The following is a 10,062-nucleotide window of genomic DNA, read 5'->3' on the forward strand; positions in this document are numbered from 1 at the left end:
AATATGTCACTCATGAAGGATGTAAAGGTGGATTTATTTTAAAAAATTCATGGAATGATACTGTTTATGGACCATCTATTGCTAATACTGCAAGAGGAGTAAGAGGATCTCATAGTGTTAAATATTTCATGAACCAATTAACTGCTGAAGAAGAACGTAAAGTTTGTCCAAATGCACAAGACCCAATGAATTGGTATGTTTGTGATGATGCGTGTGTTACAAATGAAGAACTTCATAAAACCATTGTTAATGAATTATACCAAGCATATAAATTACAATGTGTTAATCCAGAAGAACATTTTTGTGAGACTGGATATGACTATTATTTAACTGAATTAAAAGCTGACTCTAAAAGTCCTATGAATCATTATTACATTGCTACATTTACCAAATATGACTCTACTGGAAAGAAAGTTGATACTATTACTTTACCATCATTACCTACTTCAATTATTGGTATGATCTTTACTCCAGTTGAAGAACAATTGATTAAACTTCATGATAGTGAAGAATTTTGTGGACATTACATGTTCCCATATTGTATCCTCAATAAACATTTACCATTCTGGGGAGGGTATGTTGGAAGTCATTTTGAAATTGAATGGGATGACAGAAGTTATTTAATTAATAAAGATAAATATCCTGAATTCGATTATAAATTTATTGAAGAATCTACATTCCACCAAAACTTAAATTTAGTCGACCAAAAGGCTGGTGTTCCATTCTTGAATGAAAGAATTTAACTCAATTTTATTATAATCTCTTTATGGTTTTTTTTTTATTAACAAGTTATTTTATATAAAGAATTTAACCAGTAAGTATTTTGTTTGAATGGTTTAAAAAAGAAGAAATTTTAACAATTCATCTTATTTATAATTAAGAAATGTTTAATTATTTTTTTTTTATTTTAAAGGTATAATTCTACTTATTTTAAATATTAGTTTCAAATAAATTTAATAACATAATTAACATAATCATTTCTAATGGTTAGTTTTTTAATTGATTATTTATTACTTATTGCTTCAAAGATAGTAAGTATTTATTAATTAAAATTAGAAGAATTACTAAATAAATAAAGTACTAAAAGAAGATATTAAAAAAAAATACTTTAAATGAGTTAAACACAACACTTATCCATTTAAATAAAAACATAGATAAATTCCTTTTCAAATTGTTAATCAAAACATTCTTTTTATGACTATTGTTTAATAAACACCAATAAAAAGAATAGAAATTAATGAAAAAAATAGAAGAGAAAATTCAAAAAATACAAATTCCAACAAAAGAAACAATTACTAAAACAAGTTATTTAAAAATTAACAGAGTTTATTTATAAAAATTTATCAAAAATGATTAAAAAAAACTTCTTTATTAGAATATCTTTAAAGGAAAGACTCTTTGTTTTAATTTATTAAGTATTTATCATAATTTTTTTAACTTAATGTATGAAAAGAATATTAATTAATTATGATATGAAAAAAAAATCAAATTAAAGAAAGATAAACTACATCAATCCATTAACATGAATATGAGAATCTATTATAGAGAAACAATTAACCCATCAGTTACAGGAAGTGTTGGAACATGAGATGATTCTTGAATTTCAATAGCCATTTTATTTATTGCTTCAATAGAATAACGAGTACTAAAATGATGAATAATACATTTATTAGGTTTTATTTTTAATAACGTTTGAATAACTAACTGAGGATTAGAATGACCCCATTTTAATGCGTTTTCATGAAGGTCACTTGCAAATGTACATTCATGTAATAACATATTTAATTGAATTTTTTGTTGAACAATATATTCAGCAAGTAAAGAAGAGTCATTAGTATCACCAGTAATTGCAATTGATGTATCTTGATGATTAGTGTAATGAGTTTGACAAATAATACCATGACCTTTAATAGAGCCATGATGAGGAATTGGGACGCTTGTGAATGAAGTATTTTTAATAGAGAAATGAGTAATTTTGTCATCACTTAAATCTATATAAGAGACTGTTTTAGGAACTATATCACCAGAATATTCAAAAACAACATCAACCAATTTTTGAATTCCTTTTGGAGCAGCAATAATTAACTGAACTGATGAGTATTATATTTTATTATTAAATACATTGAAAATAGAAATTATATTAAAGAATCATTTTTATTTTTTAACAAACTTCTACTGATGTTCCAAATACTACTGAATGAACAAACCCTGCAATACCACTTGCATGGTCTGAATGTGAATGAGTAATTATAACACCACGTATTTTCTCTAAAGGGACACGAAATTGTGTTAATACGTTAGTAATTCCCTAAATAATTTAATTTATATATTTATTAAAAAAGGTTTTTCAAATTTTATTAAAACAAACATCTCCACAATCAACTAAATATAAATCTTCACCATTATTTGTATATATCAATGTAGAAGTAGTCATTCTTCCGTTAATAGGTCGTGCAGCAGAAGTTCCAGCAATAAGGAGATGAGTCATAATAAAATTAAAAAATAACAGTTTTTAATTTCTTTTTTATTTTTTTATTTTTTTTTGTTGTTGTAAAAAAAATAGATAGATTTGATATTGTCTCGTTAGAAACACTACATACAACCTTAAATTAAATTCAAACTTTGAATTTCTTATTACCATTTTGGGTATGACGTTATTTTTGTTGAAACAATATTCATACTCAAAATTGGTTGAATTGTTATTCATTAATATTTAGTACAAACAACTTTTTAGGTGAATGATATCATTTATTATTGTGGAATATATTTATTAATGAAGAATTTATGTTGTGTGTAGAATGTGTTGTTAAGAAAAAAAAAATAGGTTGTGTTAGTAGTGGTTGAAGTTAAAGGAGTTGAAACATAATGTTATGGATATGTTCTTCTTAAAATAATATTGTAAACAATAAACTAAATGTAATACTCTTTAACTTTAAACTCAAATAACAATTTAAATAAAGAATGATTTAAGTTGAATTTTATCTTTACAAAATATTATTTTAAATGAAATAAAAGTGAATTAAAGAAATTAATACAATGTCTTTTTAATATGATAAAAATTTCAGTGGTAGGTAAATTACAATTGATATTGTTATTAACTATTCTTTTTTTTTTAGTAATTCAATTATATCTTCAAATATTTTTTCTTTGAAAAAAAATATAAAAATCATCAAAAAAAAAAAAGAAAAATTGAAAATAAAAAATAAAAAAAAACTTAAAAAAAAATAATTTAAGTTCATTATATTATGAAGTTGTTAATAGTGTGCCTCTTTGTGTTGATATGTCATAGTAAATGTCTTACAAATGAAATGTACAGAAATATGTTGGACGAAAGATTCTTAATTGAAGATAAACTTGTTAAATTAGATGCAAGAATTCGAGAAATTGAAGACATTGAAAGAATCACAGAAGATAGGATTGCTTTTTTGAAACAACAAATTCGTTACGCTATTTCTAAACGTGCAATTAAAGGGATAAAAAAACAAATGGCACGAGCTAATGGTGACTTGATATCTGCTAAATTACAAAAAGAACGTGAAATGAATCGATTAAGAAAAATTATTTTGTCTATCCCTAAACACGCTCGTGATGAACTTATTCGTAGTACTCATTTAGAAGTTAGAGTAAGGTCATTTTTAAATCCATTAGACAATGTCGACAAAGTGGTTGATGAAATAGTTAATAAAGAAATTAAATAACATCATCCTTTTTTGTGTTTTTTAAGACATTTTTTAATTTTTTTGTTATTCAAAAAAGTTTAAGAAATAATAATATCAAAATTAATTTATTTATTACCAGTTCATTCTTATTAATATGAATAAATAAATGATGTAATAACCATTAAGTTTAAATGTATTTTTAGAATATCTTAAATTCAAGATTAAATGATAAAATAATAATATATTTGTAAAATAATTAAAAAAAGATGAAAAATTATAAATTCATAAGAGGAAAAAAAGAAGTAATGGGTAGAATAAAAATACTTATGTTTTCTAAAAAAAAATAACAAAAAAAAAATTATAATACGAATAAGCGTTTAGAAAAAAAATCTTTGAAATATAAAAAGACAGTCACATGTTTACTAAAACGGCAACTTCTTTAAACTTATTACATCCAGAAAATGATACAGATGTTTTAAATACATTTGATAAAACAATACAGTCTGGTTTTGTTTCATTACTTTGTAAACAATTATTTGAAAGTAATCTGGAGATCAAAACTCATTGTCAATCACCTTGTCATTGTTCATGGATAATGGAAGTCATTGGTGCAGGATTTAAAATGGATCTCACCAATCATAATTTAATGAATCAATGTATTGATCTTTATGAGTTTGTTATAGTATAATTTAAGAAGATATATTAAAAGAGAATAAATAATAAAATAAATTATAGACTTTGGTTTATAAAAAATGAACAAGTTCCACAAGCAATTTTAGACAATTACAATTTTTATATTGAAAAAATTATTTTACAATTAACTTTTGTATTTGCTCATAATCCATCAAGTCAAGAACAAAAATCATATGAAGTGTTATGTAAAAGAGTTATTTCTATTTATCAAAATTTATATAAATTAATTCGTTCAAGTCCAATTGAAAATACATTTGTTAGAATGATGGTTGCAGTAATGGATGATGTATTTAATTCTCAGAATTACACAGTTATAACAGAATTAATAAGATTTTTTAATCAAATTTGGATATGTTATCAACCAACTGAAATTGAATTATGGAAGGTTTTAACTAATTGTTATGGTAAATGGATTATTAATCAATCAGTTGTTAGTTCTTGGAAAGATGTAATGGTAACTCTTGAAAATCATTTAATTAAAATATTAACAAAAGAAAATAATGAATCATTTGATATAACATTAACATACAGTTCATTTGGAATTAAATGTTCAATGACACCAAAATATCTTCTTTTATTTTATATGAAATTTATGCATCTTATAGGTAATATTTGTAATATTCAAAAAACAGATGTTCATTATAATTTAATTCAAGCAATTGGTAATTTAATTGATATTCTCATTGGGACAAGTCTTACAGGAAATGATATATATAGAATCTTTAGTGATATATTATATCAAACAATAATATATAAAGATCATCGTTTATTTAGTAAATCAATTAATTTGGCATTAATGTTATTAGTTAAGATTTATATTTCTAAGTATTCTATTACTCAATTTGATAAAATGTTCTATTATAAACTTTATTGTTCATTGTCAAAATGTCTTACTTCTTCAAATATTATTGTTATTACAAATGCTGTATCAGAAACTTATAAAATTGTTGAATCAATACCTTCAACTAGTAGTATTATTTTTAATGATATTATTTATGCTATTACTAAAATATCTAAAGAACCTAAAGGAACAACAGAAGAAATTAGACCAATTTCTATTAAATTATTACAAAAAATTCAATTAATGTTTACTGAGCAAAGAGATCAAATGATTTCTTCATTATCAAAAATAAGTTCTGAACAACCTTTTATTACTTCAGTATTAAATATTTGTTTTGAATTTCTTAAAATTGATCCAATTAAAACAAAAGAAGTATTTATTATAATAGGAAGAGTTATAATTTCATTAATAAATAATAAAAGAAATAAAGGAATAAATACAGACATTATTTTATCCAATTTTATTCCATTATTAAGTTCTAATTATCATGAATGGTTCTCTTCTATTTCATCTGGAAATTTAGATTCACTTCTTGAATTATTTAGAATTATTTTAATGTATCGATATTCTTTTTACAAAGAATCAGTTAAAGATATTTTCTTATTAATACAACAATATATTAGTTACAAAATTGATAATTTACAATCAGTATATCCATTACTTAATATATATTCTTGCTATTTTACTTATTGTTATTCTATTATGAAACCAGCTGAATTATTATTTACAATAAATTTAATAGATAAAATGAATAAAATTATTGAAAATGATAATGTACTTTCATCCCTTAGATATGACATTCAATTATATAATTCTCTTATTAATACTTATCTTCCTTCAACAGAAAATAATCAAGATGTTAATGAACTAATTTTAAAGAAAGAATTAATAAATAAATCATTTGATTGGGAAAATTCTATTCATTGTTATTATGTATTTGAACAAGCAATATTTTCTCTAATAGAATTACCTTGGATTGAAAATACTCTTCTTTGTATTATTCGTACTCGATATGGAAAACAAATTTTTACTATGAAAATGCATGATGAAGAAATACAATGGACAAGAATTGATTATTCATGTCCAAGTATTGAAGGTAGTTATAAAGAAATTGAAGTTACAAAAAGTTCATGGACTGAAAAAACTGATTTTATTAATATTAATGAGCTTATGAATATTGTTAAAAAACAAGAAGAAACAAATAGTAAGACAATGAAAAATAGTATATTACATGATCCAATTATTATTTCTAAAAAGAATTGGAAGAGTTATAAATGTACAGTGTTTAATGAATTCTTCCTTCAACGGCTATTATCTACACTATTAAATTTTAATCATTTAACTAATAGTCCTGTAGAAGAACTTGTTGTTAGTGATGATTTGTTTAATGAATTAAAACAACTTGATGAGATTTCTCCTATTAGTCAATATGAAGTATTAATTAAATCAGATCATATAACAGATCAATATATTTCATTCATTGATAATCTTGGTGAATTACAATTAATTCAAAATGAAAAAGAAAAGAAAAACTTGCTTATTAAAGAAGATAATGGTTTTAAAGTTAATTACCAAGTAGATTTATTAAATAATATTATTCCAAATACTAATTATAAAGCGATAATTATTTGGGGGCTTCCTGATAAATTATCTCATTATGATGCAGAATTACAATTTATTATTAGTCCAACTACTTCAGAGTTATTTAATGTTCAACTAAATCAAAAAACTGGAATTGCTTTAGAATCCCAATTAATTCCTTTTGAAACTCTTCCTTCTTTTATATCTTCTGTATTATTAAGTCATTCTTCAAATTCTGAAATCCCAAAAACTATTTTTGAAGAACGTAAAAATATTCTTTTATCAATTGCAGCATTCTTAGATACAAAATATACATGTGTCGCAACTCACTCATTATTCTCTAAGAGTTATCTTCAATCTACTAATCCAGTTGACTTCAAAAATAATGGGGTATTTGAGGTGTTAACATCTGTTAAAAAACCTGTTACTAAATCTCCTTGTTTCTTTAATAGAACAAAAAGTCCAAAAATATTTTCATCAAAAACAACTTCTCCTGGTTTAACTCATGTCACTGGAGCACATGATAATATTCAACCTAATAAAAAAGTTACAGAAAGTGAAGGACCAAGCCCAGCCTCTGTACCAAATAAAACAAATTCTCCAAGTACTCGTGTGACTTTAGGAACATTTAGAAGAAAGCCAGTGGCAGAGTCATTAAATGAAAGACCTCATTCAATGAACCTACAAGAAGTATTAAGTACTTCTAAAAAAATTGAAGAACCTACATCTACCCCTCAAGTAAATCAAACTCCTTCTCATACTTCTAATTCTCAAATTTCAACTCAACCTGCAACTGCTCGTTTTGGTGTGTCATTAAACTTCAATGATATTAAAGCATTTAATAGGTGTGCCATTGATGAAGAGTCTAAAGACGTAACACCACCAAAAGTTGCTTCTCAATCTATCAATAGTTCTTCTCAATCTATTATTTTAAATACAAAATCATCTCCAACTCAACAAACAGGAAAAGTTTCTTTATGGGGTCAAAAACCAGTTTCTTCAAACCCTCAAAATGTTTTAAGCCAATCTTCTGGAAGTGAACCAACTCAATCTCATACTCCTGTTACTCGAAGAACATTTGCTGATCATAATTCTTCTTTCAAAAGAAGATCTTCATTCATTCCAAGAACTCCTGTTGTAGCTTCACAAGAACTTGAACCTGTTACTCAAAATGAATCTCCTGGTCCATTACATAATTCTGTTTCACATGGCTCATTACACTCACCAACAAACTCTGTTGTTCAAGGAATTCCACAACCCTCAAGCAGCACTCCACAACGAAGGGCTTTCTTTGCAAGAAGAAATCCAAGGCAATCGCTTGATAACCAATAATTATGAATTTCTTTTATTTGTCATATTTATTTTTGTTATTTATTACATAAAATCTTCTATCATGTTTATAATCTAAAAAACTAACAAATAGAAAAGAAATACCCTTGAATTACAATATGAAAAAATAAATAATACAAGGTTTATGTTAGTGTATTTAATAAAACGAAAGTGGCTATTTATTTTGGTTTATTCATGTTCATAATGTTTTGGAGTATTTTATTTGTTTCTTGAGACTGTTTTTTAATATTTTCAATTGTTTCAAGTAATTGAGAAGCAAGTGCATCTACTGAGTCTGAAGTGTCTTCAGTAAATTCATCACAATCTTCTAAATCAAAAACTTCATCATTAAAAGAGTAATCTTCTTCCATTGGAGTTTCACTAATTTGGTTCATAGAACAACTAAACGTTTCTTGTTCTTGATGACACAGACAATTAGTTTGGAGAGTAGAGCAAACTTGGGTTGGTACCGAAAAGAAATTACATGAGGATTGTTTTGAGTCTACATTCAATGGATACGCTGTGGTAGTGTAACAAGGAGAGAAGAATGGAGAAGAGAATTGAGGCATGTTCATCAAAATGAGAGATAGAATGATTTTATTAATGAACTAGCATTGTTACTTTTTAATGTTTATTTTATGTAGAAGGTTTGAGAAATTCAATTCACTTTCACTTTTTGTTTCTTCTCCTTGTTAAAAACAAATTTCCATTCAAAAAGCAAAAATACATTTAACAGAAGTTTCTCTATGAATAGATTAGAACATAATTCTATTCGTTTTTTTTTGTTTCTTTAAGTGATTCACAATAATATAAAGGTACTTTGTTTTATTCTTTTATCAATTAACTGATAAATTAAATCATGGATTTAAATTCTTTTTATTCAGATGGTATTACCAATGAGGTAGTTATAAAATTCATTCAAATTTTCTTCTTCAAAAGACTTTAACTAATTTAATAATAGAAACTAAAAATAGCTTCATTTATTTCATTATCTGTTTTTTATTAAATATTCTGTCTAATAAATCTATAACTTATTTTGTTAATTTTATTATAGTGTGTTTATTGAATTACTTATTGCATTTGTTATTTCTATAATTCTTTAAAATATTTATCATTAACCTGTTAACATTAGAGAATTTTTTCTAAAACCAATTGTTTAATTAGTGTTTGTTTAATATAAACATCAATATTTTTGCAGTTTATTAGAGAATTATCAAGACAAGACATCCTTTTACTAAAAGGGGATATTTTATTGTTTGTTCTAATCTTAAAAAAAGATATTCTAGGTTTTAAAATATGAAAAAAAATTAATAAATTCTCAAAGACATTTCTTTTTTTGTTGTGTTAAAGTTAAGTTTTGTTTAAGAACATAATTAACATAATTCTTTTAAGACATTTTTGGTAGGTAGATGGCATAGTATAATGGTTATTATTTTTTTTAAAGAACTAAGAAAATAAATGAATGGGGTTGATAGACATAGTATGTTAATTATTGGAAAATACTTTCAAACAAGAAATGATTATGTTAATGTTATGAGTGTTTGTAAAAAATATCATGACATAGTTGATCTGTATCACTTTAATCCATTTCCTTTATTAAGTCAAAATGATCGAGCAATGTTTATATCACTTGAAACACAACATATTTATTCTTCAAATGATATAATTTATGAAGACGTTTTACAGTATGTTATTCATTGTGAAGTTTCATATGACACATTCATTGGTAAAGAACCAAATACACAATACCTTCAAGTCAAGTTCACAAAAAATGACATGAAAAGCTATGGATATGAAATTCCAAGAGACTTTGAAGTAAAGGGTATAGGTAAAGATTGTTTTAAATCATCATTAATAAGATTAATGACGATACCTAATAATATTCATTATATAGAAGAACAAGCATTCTTTCGTTGTAGGTATTTAACATCAATTACACTTTCTACATCAATAAAAATA

The 10,062-nt window shown here is 24.5% G+C and overlaps 7 protein-coding genes across 7 annotated transcripts in view; 4 read left to right on the forward strand and 3 right to left on the reverse strand.

The window, feature by feature from the left end:
- Positions 1-128: 128 nt before the first annotated feature.
- Positions 129-743, forward strand: EHI_150100 (uncharacterized protein; the record flags this gene model as incomplete). Its single annotated transcript, XM_001913680.1, has 1 exon — positions 129-743. One exon carries the CDS (start codon positions 129-131, stop codon positions 741-743), a length of 615 nt encoding a protein of 204 aa, XP_001913715.1.
- Positions 744-1,539: 796 nt separating this feature from the next.
- On the reverse strand, positions 1,540-2,488 carry EHI_150110 (metallo-beta-lactamase family protein; the record flags this gene model as incomplete). Its single annotated transcript, XM_650707.1, has 3 exons — positions 1,540-2,085; positions 2,171-2,308; positions 2,369-2,488. The coding sequence occupies 3 exons, from the start codon at positions 2,486-2,488 to the stop codon at positions 1,540-1,542; spliced, it is 804 nt and encodes a 267-aa protein (XP_655799.1).
- An 832-nt stretch (positions 2,489-3,320) lies between these two features.
- EHI_150120 (uncharacterized protein) lies at positions 3,321-3,698 on the forward strand (the record flags this gene model as incomplete). The annotated part of the gene is made up of 1 exon (XM_650706.2): positions 3,321-3,698. The coding sequence occupies one exon, from the start codon at positions 3,321-3,323 to the stop codon at positions 3,696-3,698; it is 378 nt and encodes a 125-aa protein (XP_655798.2).
- A 376-nt stretch (positions 3,699-4,074) lies between these two features.
- On the forward strand, positions 4,075-8,106 carry EHI_150130 (uncharacterized protein; the record flags this gene model as incomplete). Its single annotated transcript, XM_650705.1, has 2 exons — positions 4,075-4,331; positions 4,395-8,106. The coding sequence occupies 2 exons, from the start codon at positions 4,075-4,077 to the stop codon at positions 8,104-8,106; spliced, it is 3,969 nt and encodes a 1,322-aa protein (XP_655797.1).
- A 176-nt stretch (positions 8,107-8,282) lies between these two features.
- Positions 8,283-8,678, reverse strand: EHI_150140 (uncharacterized protein; the record flags this gene model as incomplete). Its single annotated transcript, XM_650704.2, has 1 exon — positions 8,283-8,678. One exon carries the CDS (start codon positions 8,676-8,678, stop codon positions 8,283-8,285), a length of 396 nt encoding a protein of 131 aa, XP_655796.2.
- An 883-nt stretch (positions 8,679-9,561) lies between these two features.
- EHI_150150 (uncharacterized protein) lies at positions 9,562-10,030 on the forward strand (the record flags this gene model as incomplete). Its single annotated transcript, XM_001913681.1, has 2 exons — positions 9,562-9,918; positions 9,998-10,030. 2 exons carry the CDS (start codon positions 9,562-9,564, stop codon positions 10,028-10,030), a joined length of 390 nt encoding a protein of 129 aa, XP_001913716.1.
- Positions 10,031-10,045: 15 nt separating this feature from the next.
- The window catches only part of EHI_150160 (ATP-dependent RNA helicase DDX39, putative), a gene marked incomplete at both ends in the record, with an annotated part of 726 nt that continues 709 nt past the window's right edge, over positions 10,046-10,062 (reverse strand). The window contains one exon of the mRNA XM_001913682.1: positions 10,046-10,062. This exon is cut by the window's right edge and continues 709 nt beyond it. Coding sequence (XP_001913717.1) covers positions 10,046-10,062 — 17 coding nt within the window.

The sequence above is a fragment of the Entamoeba histolytica genome, genomic scaffold (genome assembly GCF_000208925.1).
Source record: "Entamoeba histolytica HM-1:IMSS scf_1104750518569 genomic scaffold, whole genome shotgun sequence".
In the NCBI taxonomy this organism is placed as follows: Eukaryota; Evosea; order Mastigamoebida; family Endamoebidae; genus Entamoeba; species Entamoeba histolytica.